General features: G+C 41.0%; 1 protein-coding gene across 3 annotated transcripts in view; it reads right to left on the reverse strand.

The window, feature by feature from the left end:
• Nucleotides 1-15,096, reverse strand: part of OTULIN (OTU deubiquitinase with linear linkage specificity) — a 50,357-nt gene that overhangs the window by 4,414 nt on the left and 30,847 nt on the right. For all 3 annotated transcript variants that reach the window (XM_074945017.1, XM_074945020.1, XM_074945018.1), the window contains 5 exons: nucleotides 14,208-14,284; nucleotides 13,140-13,234; nucleotides 10,207-10,350; nucleotides 3,406-3,531; nucleotides 903-1,172 (listed from right to left, as the gene is read on the reverse strand). In XM_074945017.1, the coding sequence (XP_074801118.1) occupies nucleotides 903-1,172; nucleotides 3,406-3,531; nucleotides 10,207-10,350; nucleotides 13,140-13,234; nucleotides 14,208-14,284 (712 nt within the window). The remainder of the gene's footprint in view (nucleotides 1-902; nucleotides 1,173-3,405; nucleotides 3,532-10,206; nucleotides 10,351-13,139; nucleotides 13,235-14,207; nucleotides 14,285-15,096) is intronic.

Here is a 15,096-nt window from a genome sequence, read left to right on the forward strand (position 1 = left end):
AATGAGAGTTTAGTACAAAAACTTAAATGGGAACAGGATCTGGCCCTTAGCTATTCTTGATTAACAAATGCACGGTTGAGCACTGCACTTAGGGTTTTCATCCTGCAACTACACTTCTGAGGGTAGTTACACTGATTTAAGGAATCTGGTCTTTTGAGATCAGGCTCCCTGATTGTTTTTTAAATGTTTGTACTACCTTTCACACCAATATCTTCATTAACCAGTTTGTGCTCTATACATTAAGTCATGGTTCACTTAGGTAGCTGCAATTCCTCAAGGATGAATTATGCCGTTTTTCAGGTAATCAAGACCAGTAAAAATGTCTATTAGTCAGACAATGGATTTATTATGCAGTTCTTGTTTCATATATGTTTGCCTTATGTAATTAATTCAGTACTGCTAGCTTTTCATATATTACAATTATATTTTATGTATTATATACACACACACACACACACACACACACACACACTTTATTTTGACATTTAAATCAACATTTTAAATAATTAAAGAGTAGTGGCCTTTTCTGGTACAATAATAATCGTTCAAGACATTAATCTAATTCTTCATTTACTTTACTAAAAAACCTATATGTAAAAAAAAATGAGCAAAATTTCTTCTCCAGGAGTTATACGCTCCAGAAAACAGGGGTTTACAATTACAAGCACAGACCCTTAACTAGACCACCATTAACGAGTATGGCTATTATTCCATTTACTGAGCAGCTACCCTTTTACAAGCATCAAACCACATCAAACTTAAAGCTGCTACAGCTTTGCTGATTTCCCAAAGCATTTCAGAAAGTGTTTTCGTGCTGATTAGTTCTGCTTCTACCACAGCATGAAAGTCCTAGACACTAGAAAACTGTCCGTATACTAGAATGCATAAATAGCTCTCCTTACTTGCTCAAGGCCTCCAGTGTGACCTATTTGATTCAAGTGATTATTCATTAGCTGACTGGGGTTGCTGGATGTATCCCGGGCAAACAGTAGCCATGAGAACACTGGTACTTTCTTTCCTTTTTTATCATCGTCATATAATTCGATAGCTGTGTTCAGCATCAAAAATTTCACAGCTTCATAGAGACTGTACTCCTCCTCTTCATTTGTAAACAATTCGTCACAAGCTGTTTGTCTCTGTATGGGACTTTTCATTTCACTCATACTCTCCCACTATAAAAGAACACAGGATCATCAAGGTAAGTGACACATATCATTCATAACTGCAAAAGGAAAGAAGGACTTTTTCAAGTGTAGATTGCCACATTTTCAGCACAGCTACTTTGAATTAGATGTATAAAGGGCTCTCATGCACTTATTTTTTTTACTTAAAAAAAATAAAATCCATTTATTTTAAATCCTCCCATAGCTGTAGCTGCTGCCTTTTTCCTGTAGCAACAAGTATCTGATGAGGCCGAGATCAACAGGAAAAAAAAGGAAAGGGAAAAAAGTAATGGGGTGGAGAGAGATTCTGATAGAAGAGAGGCAGTAACCTTTTCATTGGCTGTAACAGTACCTATAATTTTCATATTCTCCCTGCATCTCAAATACCTACAGTGCTTTAGTTATTTAGCTCCTACTGCATATAACCAAACATTAGAATTTGACGTATTAAATCTGTGCCTATTTAAAATGTTTAAAATAAAATTGTAAACATATGCACACAAAAGACATGAATAATGGAACCAATAAAACAAACATTCTACTAAGCCAGGGGTTCTCAAATTGTGGGTCGGGACCCTAAAGTGGGTTGCAACCCCATTTTAATGGGGTCGCCAGGGCTGGCTTAGATTTGCTGGGGCCTGGTGACGAAGATGAAGCCCGAGCCCTGCCGTCTGGTGACGAAGGTGAAGCCCAAGGGCTTCAGCCCTTGGCAGTAGGACTCAGGTTACATGCCCCTTGCCTGGAGCTGAAGCCCTTGGGCTTCAGTCCCCCAACCCAGGACAGTGGCACTTGGGCTTTGGGCCCCCCAACCCAGGACAGCAAACTCAGGCTTCAGTCCCCACTCCTAGGGTCATGTAGTAATTTTTGTTGTCAGAAGGGGATCACGGTGCAATGAAGTTTGGCTACCGTTGTACTAAGCAGATTCCATATTGTAATAAGAAAACAAATCAAATGCTAATCTATAAAGAGTACAGCACTTGGGAAATGTTAGATAACGAATGATAAATGCTGTAACAGCTATATGTACATACATAAACATACACAAATGATAAGGGGAGTAAAGGATCATTTTGCTATGTAAAGATTCAGTCATTCTATCATGGCTTGCAGCCATCCACCACCCCACTAAGAGCATTTATCCAATAGTGAACACACCTCTGCTCTCACTAAGGATGTATGGTAAACATGAACCAAAATAGTGAGAGTGAACCTAGAACTACGTATTTCTAGTAATAAAATTTTATGTTGACAACAGACTAGTCTATGCATCAGCTAATTCAAGAAGGGAAAAGAAAGTTCCCACAAATTAGGAAACACAAGAAGATTCATTAAAAATGTCACACTGTAGTGGTGAAGTATAGTTCCTCACACCCTTCTGGTATCTTATATTTATATGGCACCTTTCATCCCTAAGGCTTCTAAAAACACTTTACACGGTACTACATAAATGCAGGAAATCCCTTCATCCCTGGGACTGGGAACAGCAGCTAGGTGGCATGCCAGTAGATCGCCCAACAGCAATAGTGAGGGGGTAGATGGAGGTCTGTCCTAGCACTCTGGTCCAATATTTTCCAACTCCTTAGAAACAAGGGATTTTTCCTGCCCATGAAGACTAGAAATGTCCTCCGTTTGTAAGGTCTCATCCAGAAAGCACACAGCTCTTCCCCAAATGAGCACTCTTACTTGGAACGCAATTATTTACCTAAGTAGAGTGAAAGGCTGAATCACCCTCACAGGAGTGTTACACTACCAAGTAGTGCCATATAATATGAATTGTGGCACTAGGTCAGTACAACACTTACTGTGTTGCAGTCATCCAACCCACATTGTCTCAAGCTGCTTCCTTCATTATGTGTGTGTTATGTTCATCATAACATGAAGGTTTTATCAGTTCCGTAACTGTATGGCAGGAATATCCTGGCAAAACTGCTCTGGGAATAGGTTAAAGGCTTCCCACTTTTCTTGTGCCTTTAGGCAAAGAAATACTATGCCTTAACATGGAAGTGGTGAATTCTAAGATTTAAATATTAACTTAATACTAAAGAATTCTAAATTCCATTTTCTATTCTTAGAAGTTTTCTGTTGCCTTTAATTAGTGTCATAAATTCTAGATATGTTAAGTAATTAGTTACCCTTCCTAGAATAATAATTTTATTCTGTTAGAATTTAGGTTGAATTGGTGGAGAGCTAAACATACTTATTTGTAACTCACTAAGGAAAGTGAACATATAATTTATCCAACCTTCTTCCTTAGAAGTATTAAGTAGTCTTTGATTTCGTCACTTAGTTCTCCCATCTTCCTGCCCAGTTTCTGTCTTAGCTGCCACTGTTTGATCCAATCGTATCTGCTCAGCAGCTTTTCTGGAAGCTACAAAGTTGAGAAAGAAAAACAAGCAACTTATTAAGTCAAATCTTGGAAGTAAAATTGTCAAATTGTGGTATTTTCCTGAAGATATTGCTACATATTGCTGCTTACAATGGTACCCTCATATATTCTTCAAAAAAGCAGTCGTGTACAAAAAGTATACGCCACCATTTTTTGCCCCTTTTTTAAAAAAAGAACGAGCTTGTTGCATCTCTTGTTGGACAATAGCTGGAATTAAATCAGCAGCTGGGAGATTAGCCCGTTACCAGGCCACGAGCCAGCCACAGATCCTTTCCAATGGCACAAATTTAATTAAAGCTCAGGTGAATGGTAACAGTCACCAACTGCTGGTGGTTTGAGGGACTGTGTGAAATTAATATTGGTTTAGTTCCACATTAAAAAAAATATAAATATATACACACACACACACACACGCGCGCCAAGGACTGAATGGGGGATGAGGACTCTGCTAGTGGCATCACACCCACCACTAAAAACTTAGGCCACCTAAATAAAGCTAAGGTAAGGCCAAGGGTTCCCCCCCATATTATGAATATTTTGTAGTCTTCAATATTCTTGAAGGAAGGCAAAAAGTTTTAGAAAATTGCAAAATACTGTAATTAACTCTTGCCTTCTATTTATCCTTTTTATTTTGGCCTACATGCCCAACCTGCACTTAAGGGGTTTCTTAAAACCTTATAATCAGCTTATAATCAGCACAGCTTATGCTCACGCTGAAGGACAGTCAAAGATCTGCACCGATTGTGAACTGTCAAATACTAATGAGCTGAAATAATATAGTATTCAAAATTTGGTCCTAAATCAGTTTTAAGTGGCTTGAGAAAATAGTCCAAAAGAAATACATATTCAAGCCAAAGTGTCTGGTGTAACTGAACTCTAGAAGCAGTTAACATACGATCAAAGAAAGGCAGACTTGGTTTAAGATTTTCCTTGAAAGAAAAGAAAGGGATAACTTAGAAGATGCTAGCATCCACATCTGCATAGATCCTGATTTCTTAAAAATGTAAATTTTACCGTAACAGCATAGAAGGATGATCTACTCACCTTGTAGTTACTTGAGTTCAAGATGTGCATGGACACCAGGGAGCTCCCATAGGGTCAAAAGAAGAACCCGAGGGGCTGTGCAGATCCAGAGGGACAGCTGGTGCACAGACAATCCAGGAAGTTTTTGGAGAGTGTTGGGGACAACTTCCTGGTGCTAGTGCTGGAGGAACCAAGTAGGGGCCGTGCTCCTCTTGTTCTGCTGCTCACAAACAAGGAAGAATTGGTAGGGGAAGTAGAAGTGGCTGGCAACCTGGGCAGCAGTGACCATGAGATGGTTTGAGTTCAGGATCCTGACAAAAAGGAAGGAAGGAAGGAAGAGCAGCACAATACAGACCCTGGACTTCAGAAAAGCAGACTCTGACTCCCTCAGGGAACTCATGGGCAGGATCCCCTGAGAGGCTAACATGAGCGGAAAAGGAGTCCAGGAGAGCTGGCTGTATTTTAAAGAAGCCTTGTTGAAGGCGCAGGAACAAACCATCCAGATGTGCAGATGTCCAGATGTGCAGAAATAGCAGCAAATATGGCAGGCGACCACCTTGGCTTAACAGAGAAATCTTCGGTGAGCTTAAACAAAAAGGAAGCTTACAAGAAGTGGAAACTTGGACAGATGACTAGGGAGGAGTATAAGAATATTGCTAGAGCATGCAGGGGTATAATCAGGAAGGCCAAGGCACGACTGGAGTTGCAGCTAGTAAGGGATGTGAAGGGTAACAAGAAGGGGTTCTACAGGTATGTTAGCAACAGAAGGTGGTCAGGGAAAGTGTGGGACCCTCACTGAATGGGGTGGCAACCTAGTGACAGATGTGGAAAAAGCTGAAGTAATCAAATGCTTTTTTTGCCTCTGTCTTCACAGAGGAGGTCAGCTCCCAGACTGCTGCACTGGGCAGCCCAGTATGGCGAGGCGGTGAGCAGCCCTCAGTGGTGAAAGAACAGGTTAAGGACTATTTAGAGAAATTGGACATGCACAATTCCATGGGCCGGATGCAATGCATCCGAGAATGCGGATGGAGTTGGTTGATGTGATTGCAAACCATTGGCCATTATCTCTGAAAGCTCTTGGCAATCAGGGGAGGTCATGGACAACTGGAAAAATACAAATATAGTGCCCATCTTTAAAAAAAAAGGGAAGAAGGAGAATACAGAGAACAGACCGGTCAGCCTTAACTCAGTTCCTGGAAAAATCATGGAGCAGGTCCTCAAGGAATCCATTTTGAAGCACTTGGAGGAGAGGAAGGTGATCAGGAACAGTCAACATGGATTCACCAAAGGCAAGTCATGCCTGACCAACCTGATTGCCTTCTAGGATGAGATAACTGGCTCTGCGGATATAGGGAAAGCGGTGGACTCCTATTCTGATCATTTGCATGCCACATTTCATATTTAAACAGACATGATAAATCTTGATTTTAGCAAAGCTTTTGATACGGTCTCCCACAGTATTCTTGCCAGCAAGTTAAAGTATGGATTGGATGAATGGACCTGTTCAACAGGTCAATGGCTCGATGTCTAGTTGGCAGCCGGTATCAAGCGGAGTGCCCCAGGGGTCTGTCCTTGTTCAACATCTTTATTAATGATCTGGATGATGGGATGGATTGCACCCTCGGCAAGTTCGTGGAAGACACTAAACTGGAGGGTAGGGATAGGGTCCAGAGCAGGGGTGGGCAAACTACGGCCCAGATCCAGCCTGCAAGCTGTTTTAAGCTGGCCCACGAGCTCCAGCACCACGTGGCTCCCGAAAGCTGCAGCATGGTCCCACTCTGGGACGCAGGGTCAGAAGCTGCAGTATGTGGCTCTCGGAAGCAGCTGCATGGCCCCGGGGTGCAGGGTCAGGGGCTGCTCCATGCGTAGGATCCGGAGAAGGGACATGCCACTGCTTCCGGGAGCTGCTTGATTAAGTGCCACTTAGAGCCTGCCCCTGAGTTTCTCCCCATGCCCCAACCCCTTGCCCTGTTTCCCCTCCCGCTCTCCAAACCCCTCGATCCCAGCACGGAGCACCCTCCTGTACCCCAAACTCCTCATCCCCAGCCCCACCCCAGAGCCCACACCAACTAGAGCCCTCACCCCAACCCCAATTTTGTGAGCATTCATGGCCTGCCATACAATTTCTATTCCCCGATGTGGCCCTCAGGCCAAAAAGTTTGCCTGCCCCTGGTCCAGAGTGACCTAGACAAACTGGAGGATTGGGCTAAAAGAACTCTGATGAGGTTCAACAAGGACAAGTGCAGAGTCCTGCAGAAAAGGACCTGGGGATTACAGTGGACGAGAAGCTGGACAAGAGTCAACAGCGTGCCCTTGTTGCCAAGAAGGCTAATGGCACATTGAGCTGCATTAGTAGGAGCATTGCCAGCAGCTCAAGGGAAGTGACTATTCCCCGCTATTCGGTTCTGGTGAGGCCACATCTGGAGTATTGCGTCCCCGTTTCCCCCTCACACACTACAGAAGGGATGTGGACAAATTTGAGAGAGTCCAGCAGAGGGCAATGAAAATGATGGCACACATGACTTATGAGGAGAGGCTTAGGGAACTGGGCTTATTTAGTCTGCAGAAGAGAAGAGTGAGGGGGAATTTGATAGCAGCCTTCAATTGCCTGAAGCGGGGTTCCAAAGAGGATGGAGCTAGTTGTTCTCAGTGGTGGCTGATGACAGAACAAGGAGTAATGGTCTCAAGTTGCAGTGCGAGAGGTCTAGGTTGGATATTAGGAAAAAAAAAACTTTCACAAGGAGGATGGTGAAGCACTGAGTTGGGTTACTTTGGGAGGTGGTGGAATCTCCATCCTTAGAGGTTTTTAAGGCCCAGCTTGACAAAGCCCTGGCTGGGATGATTTAGTTGGGGTTGGTCCTGCTTTGAGCATGACGTTGGACTAGATGATCTCCTGAGGTCTCTTCCAGTCCTAATCTTCTATGGATTCTAGAAGATCCTGTCAAAACGCCAGTTTCAAGGATAGCAGTGGCTGGGAAGGGAAAAAGACTGACCCTGTCTACCCTTTGTGTGTCCTCTGATGCTTGCATGGCAGTTTGTACTGTCACTGATGATAAAAGGCAGGGCTAGTCATCTGAACTGCAGCTTATTGGTTTCCTCTTGACTCCAGATGCATAAATACCAAGCAATCGCAGTGGACTCAGGATTCTTTCAACAGTTAGAGAGTGTTATCCATCGTAGCATTGAAGAAAATGATGGTCTCAAATAGAGGGTCCTCCACTGTCAGTTCAGACTCAAGAATTTCCAGAGAGAGCCACGGTAAGTTTCATTATTACAGCAGTCACCAGGGATCTCACTGCCACATCCACTACATCTTGGGCAGTCTGACATGACAATCTCATTACTAGATTTCCTTTGTCAAACAGGGCCCGAAACTGGTCTTTAGTGTCCTAAGGCACCTTATCAGTGAAGCCAGACAGCAGGTCATAGATGGCAAAAATCATACTTTACCATCAGAGCTTGTCAATTTGAGACTCAGAATTTCAGAGGCCAAGAAATATACCTTTATCCCAAAGAGACCAGGCTTCTCTCTCACGTGGGCAGTGGGTTACCCCTAGAAACTATTTTTAAGAAGTCCCTTGTATATTACTGTTGCTGCAGATGTAAATCGGTAGCAGTATTGCTGTCAGAAGTTACAAAACAGCTTTTCAGCAGAAGTACACAGACAGTTATCACATTTGGGAAGTTTTAAAACTGGATTTAAGTAAAGGGATTAAAGCTTTATTGTCTCAAAAGTAGTAGAGAATTAGGGCACTGAGCCTTTCTATACCAAAACAGTCCTGCGATTAAAATATACAAACTATGACTGTACAATGAAGGAAACAAAATATCCATTTACTACTTACAAGTGCATTTGGCATTACAATAAAAACCTCAAGGTAAAGTATAAGTAACATTCAGAACATGTAAGAGTTCCTCAATTGCCCTTTTTAAGGGTACTTTCAACTTGTCTCATTAATGAAGTACCTGAAGCAATCAGAATGTTTCACGATAGCATTGTAATAAGAGCACTGTTCAACTGCCAAATACTTTGGCTTGGCTTGATTTAGAGCATATGATAATTTTGACCAAACTCCGCAGACAATGAAAAACATATCTGTCATGGGTTCTGAACCTTGTGTATGAGACAGAATCTGCACAGCTACTAATAGCAAACCCTTCTTTTTTGAAAAGTGAATTTACTGCTGGTGAAGCAACAGAATGCAAGTACCAAAAGCTGAAACAGTCTAGTTATCCACAGAAGTAGTACAGAAACGTTTTTGACATAAGCTTCATCATACTACCAATGCACCTCCAACTTGATGCAGGGAAGAAAACAGAGCTATAGGCGTATGAAGGAGTTACTGAACTCCATCTCTTTCCCTTAATACCAAAAGATTAAGGTTTCTAAGAGGAACAATAAATTTAATCTCAAGGTATTTATTCACAAACTGTTGAAGATGCACTGAAGACTAATTCAATAGAAATCTCAAATATTTAACTGAAATTAAGGCATATTAATTCTTTTGAATATTGTCAAACACAATAAATTCCATATAGTGACTTTCATGTTATATAAAATAAAGGAACCAAGAATAGTAGTTGAGGATGGATAGTCCTGTGGTCAAATAACTGGGCTGTGACTAAGGAGACTTGGGTTCAGGCCCAGCTCTAAGAATCCCTTTATAGCTCTCTCTCTGCTTCAATTTCCCATCCCCATCTTTAAAACTGGATTAATAGTTATGTCAGATATTGCAACTCCATGCAGTATCTTCAGGGACCACTGTATTAAACTGATGAATGGTTTATATGTGAAGATGCTACTCTATGGGAGAGGGTTACCACAGCTCCTCTAGGAACTAAAAACAGTGTGTGTGTGTGCGCGCGCGCGCGTGTGTGGTGGGAGTGTGATTAAGGCACATCACTGAGACTACAACTCTAGAGATGTACGACTCCCTGGGGAGACTGGTTCAAACTGAGTTTCCAGAGCCTCAAACAAAGTGACACTGGTATAAAAAGCTGAGTTTTGAACTGACAGAGCGCCTTCCTTATGATCCAGCAAATGAATCTGAGCTTTTGTCCAAGGGGTCTGCTATCCTGCTGAAGGGTTGGAAAGACGTTGCCCTATTAGGCCCATCAGACAGAGGGGCTATTTCTGGTATGTTTATTGATAGGCATGTAGGAACTTTTGTAGGTATTCTGTGCCCCAAGAATAAATCTGCCTGCTGAGAAAGAGCTGTGTGGTAACTTTTAAATGCTGGCAAGTCACTGTTCATAGCCCTTGGAGAGAAAGAAAAGCCCTGTTGCTGGCCTAGAGGAAGACTGGCTTGCTGGGGATCTCACACATAAGACTACAGAGCTGCCTGCCATAAAAAAAAAAACTATCAGAAGGAAGTAGGACAAGGGTCCCTACCCAGAGACATGTGATGGCTGGAGACCTGAGCCCTGCCTGATCACTCCTGGAATCAATGACAGAAAAGGAATAGAGGTGCAGTTATCTCTGAATAGTACACCTTGATTTCACCAGAATGTTGTGATGATAGCTTCATCAGTGTTTTGCGTTGCTCATGCAATACAGTAATGAGGCCACACCATTGCGCAACAGAGAAAAAATGTTAGTTCTTACTTATCAGGAGATACAAGTTTGAAGCATACCAACGTTAAGTCCTCATTCTGAAGCCAGTCAGGAAGTTCAGAAGTTTGGCTCAGTGCCTGGAACAATGTTGCTCTGAGAGCACAATAGTTATCACCTCGCACTCTCCTTATAGAGGTAAACTTCTGAGAAACTGCTTCATATCCCTGTATAAGAATACAAAATTAACTGCAATAACCCTATGCATAAAATACATCAAACCCTCATTAGTCCTGACATAATTGCTCAAATTACAGATCTAGTTAACAGTCAACAGCATTTGGCCCAATATTCCACACAGAAAGCTCAAATGCCTTTATTTGAGAAATCTAATAGGAATAGAAGCTATAAAAAAAACAACCCACAGTAGCTGAAGTGAGAAACCATACCAAACCAATCATTAGAAGGAGGAGTTTATTAGAAGGTTCAGGGAATTGCCAAAGTGACTTAAGGAGCACAAATCACAGACTTTCAAGGAGATCTGTGCTCCTGAGTCTCTCAGGCACTTTTGAAAATTCTGTCTATTGTACGTTTTGGACCAAAGCACATTACTAAAGATGCTGGCTGGACCATGTGAAATATCAGCATCAGAACTGGCCCGTTAATTAAAAAGCTTAGAATGTTCCTGAACCAGCCGCTTACAACCCTCAGGTGTTCTCCTCACTGCAGAGTTGGGGCTCTCTGGCAGGTAAGTGTGGAGACACGTGCATGGACACTGCCTGAAGCACATTTCTATGTAAATATAGAGGACTCCAGTTTTATAACAGCATTACATTAACAAAAAATTGTTAATTTTACATGTTGAAAAATTAGATTCTTCAACAATCATACAAAAATTGAGAGCTAATGAACGATAGCAAGCAAATAAAGGATCTTCATTTTCCCCCTCATTTTTTTAATCATACTCTTTGTTCAGCTACCCTCACTCCACCCAAAACCCCCTTTGTTAGCTGCCTCCGCCTCCTCCCCCGCCCCGTCCACCAAAGTATAAACTTTTATTGGGGAGGAGTGGAGGGGAGGACTGCAAAAGAGAGACTGTATCTAGTAATGTTCTTGCCAAGACAAAACACACGACATAAGCCAAAAATATGATCCAGGAAGACACCCTGCATGACAGTGCTGAGAACTATGGCAATGGGTGCTTTAGAACTATACGCACACTGATTAAAAAGAAAAAACCTTGAACGGTCCTAAGCAGACTTTTTATTTCTGTTGAAATTGGCAGATACATACAAAATCATACAATCCTCTGGTAAATGCAGCAGACAGTGTTTTGACACCCAGTTGCACAAGTATGACAAAAAACAGCCTTGCTTTAGTTCAGCTGTTACTAAGCAAAATTGCCATAGAGGTGCGTCTTGTTTACACCGTACCTCACCAGACACTTGTTTTATTTAATGCCTTCTTCTATTATTGTATACTTATTTAATACTGCTTGGATTTCTGTTCCAGTATCAGAGTTTGTTTTAGGATATGCTTAAGAGAGATCATTTTAATGATAAAAAATATGTTCTTGGGGTTTTTTCTATGAGTACTGCCAGTCACTCTGTTGCAGTGCACACTACCAATCCACTCACCAGCAGAACAAGGGAAGTTACCCTGAGGCATGATACTTTACAATCAATTCTGCCCTCATTTTCTGTTTTCTTGGTCAGGCCTGAACTGAAGCCTAGCAACACTACACGCTTCATTCAAAGGGTCAAATTCTGCTCTCATATCTTGCAGCAAGTTGCAAGAATAGAATCTGGCCTAATGACACTTAAAGCCCACTGCAAAGTAATAATAAGTACTCATGGTCAATAAAAAGGCTTTTAAAAGTTATTTTAAAAACAGTAGAAACTGCTTAGGACGCCAAACAAACAGAACATTTAGATTTACGATTTTAAAAATAAATCAAATTTAAAACAAAAGCGCTCTATTCTCCAAGTTCTTATTCTATTCTCAGCTCCATCATCTGAGCATCTTTCAGCAGTTCATTAAGCAACATGACCAATATTTGTCACGTGTGGTTCATTCTCTTTTATTCTCCCTCCAGCAAAGAAGTGTGTGCATTTGAAGTGTTCTGGTAAATTTCTCCCCATCTAAAAGACATATGATATTTGTTCATATTGAGAAAGCAAGGCCAAAGAACTAAGACTAAGCTGAAGATCAGTTCCTTCTTTGCTTATGTAAGAGGACCCTAAGTCAAGATTCTGTATTCTCTGTACTATAGTCAATGGCATTTACAGCTAAAGCAAAGTTTGGCCTTTATTTCTCTCATCAGCTCTCAGAGAGGACATTTATCTTTGAACTTACGTAAAAAGTCTCTCTCATTTAAAGGGAAAAAATTGTATTTTATAAATCTCCTTGTGTATTCTGTTAATGATTTTGCAAACTATTTAGCAATCAAAACAGATATTCCAAGAACTAGTTAGTTAAAAAAAATTCAGAAAAAATTATGATTTTTAAATTCTCCCATTCTCGATCTACCTGAAAATAAATAAAAAAAAAAACCCAGCAGTTTTTCAAGAGAATTAAAGGCTCAGGTTAAAGTCTCAAACTTTTCTTTTTCGAAGTTATCATTTCTGGTCATCCACCCAGCCACAGTTGCTTTCAAACTGCAAAGAAAGTGTTGGCAGCCATTTGTTATACGCAGATAGAGGGTTTAAAACTGGTGGGAAGGAGTCATCTCAATGACCTGGTACCACTAACATCTTCATGACAGAGGGTATCTATCAAAGTGCCTTTGTAGAAATAAAACCTTAATAAACGAAGTCTCTCAAAACTCTGTCACCACCCTCACCAGGTAAAGAAATTTAATAATTAAACAAACTATTGTGAACAGCACACAGTTCATACTTGTAAGCCAAATCAACATAAAAGAATCATGCACTGGGTAAGTGTTTCCACGATATGGGCCTATTTTAGCAAAAAGTTACAAAAAACCTTCGGGAGGGGGGGGAGGGCGGGGTCATACCTTTTTCATACGTTTTGCCACCGCTGTATTGCCTCTCCATTCTTTTTGGCAGTACTCTATGATGTCCATTTCAGGTGCAACACTGAGTTTATTTTCTGCCGAGATTGATCACATATAATATACATTAAATTAAGGAGAAGTAAAAAACAGAGCTACACAATGAAATGGTTGTACTTTATTCATCAATAGAAACAAAAATAAAACCAGTGCTAATCAAAGAGAAATTGGTGTAGCACAGCTCATAGCCAATGATAAAAAAAATAGTATCTTCTGTTAGTATCAGAAAAAAAAATGCTCAGGAAAGCTGTGAGCAAGCAAAAATTATGGTGTGATCCAGCAAGGAAGAGACCCCAGCAACTCCCCCTTCTCCTCCCCGCCCCTAAGAAGGGAAAAAAAAAAAAAAAAGCGTGAGAAGGAAAGGGGAGACCAGTAAACTCTCTCCATCCCTCAGCAGCCAGACAGAATGAAAGGAGAGCTTCCCTCCCTCCCCTCAAAAAGTAAAGAGACAGAGGTGCAAGAACCCCACCCACATTTATCAAACACTTACTAGCCAAGTATGGTAGGAGAAGTTTATTTCCCCAGGGAGGGCTGAGGAACACAACCCTTCCTGGAAATCCCACAAACTTCCATTCCAAGTAGTTGGTAGTGGTGTGCTAGCAGTGAAGAACACAGGCCACAGATCCCAGCCGGGGGAACTTTCATATTGCCTATTAGCTAGTAGTGTTTGATAAATTTTTCAAGCCCTGTTACACATGTACAAGCACAACACACAATGGTCATCCATCATCAACTCTTTCAATTGGGTGTGAGGAAATTGAGAGCAAAAGAGAAAAATTACAGGTAGACTGTAAAAGTCCGATTGTAGCCAAAGTGATTTTATATTACATAGTTTTCACTGGATGAAAATGTGCATTGTGTTCAACTGTGAGCAGTAACCGCCATCACATTTACACACAGATACAGTTGAGCACAAGATCTTTGCGGATGAGGGCAACAAAGCTAGAAGTGTCATTATAACAATAAGCTATTCTACTGTGTGTAACACCATATACTAAAGTTCAAATGTACCTGAGGAGCCTGTCTCACAAACAGGTAATACTTTTTCTCTCTCTATTTCTTCTGCATCACGGTACATGTCCTCCTCACTGAAACAACATTGATACACACTTCATGTAACACCATAGATCTTGTTGGCATTGACATTTACTCCATTTACCACTGGATGTAGTACTTTAAATCATTCTCAAAAATATTACTAGAAAATTCAACGTTTTAAGATTATCTACATTTATTATGCATTTTTAAAGGAAATAAAATCTTAATTATGTGGTGAATGCTTCCGCTTTCCCCCCGCCCCCAAAAAGAGAGAGTTAGATCATATTCTCAGTTCCAGGACATCCATGCCAGTAATAGATTACTGCCTCCTGCCCTAACATGTGCTCTGCTGGTGATGTGAATCCCACTGGAGACAGCACAGAATGGTAAAATAAGTCCCCTTTTTATTTTGTAATTATTTTTACAATATTGGCCAACTCTAGCTATGTTTAAAAGGCCTTAATTACTGTTATTTATCATGTGTGATACACAAGTACTGTAAAAATATATAAATTAAAAATACAATACTTACCGTAACCCTATGCATAGGCTCTAACTGGGATTGAACGGCAGTAAAAAGCATGCTAAGGTGTCGTACTGAGTAGGAGCCAGTAATCCATGATTGATTTGGATGTCATGAACTTGAAAGACAAAAGCATGTCTTAAATACTGATGTACTGCATATTCCTCTAACCCTGATTCTGCCAGGCATTCAGCATATAATTACATAATAATCTGATGGTAACACAATCTCAGCCTTACAAAACTTCATGAATATTTATCATCAAGCACGTTATCTACTCATTTGCTCTTTACTAGAAGGGAAAAAAACACTTTTACTCACACTTCAAAATCTTAACAC

This window comes from Natator depressus, chromosome 2, assembly GCF_965152275.1.
Source record: "Natator depressus isolate rNatDep1 chromosome 2, rNatDep2.hap1, whole genome shotgun sequence".
Taxonomy (NCBI): Eukaryota; Metazoa; Chordata; order Testudines; family Cheloniidae; genus Natator; species Natator depressus.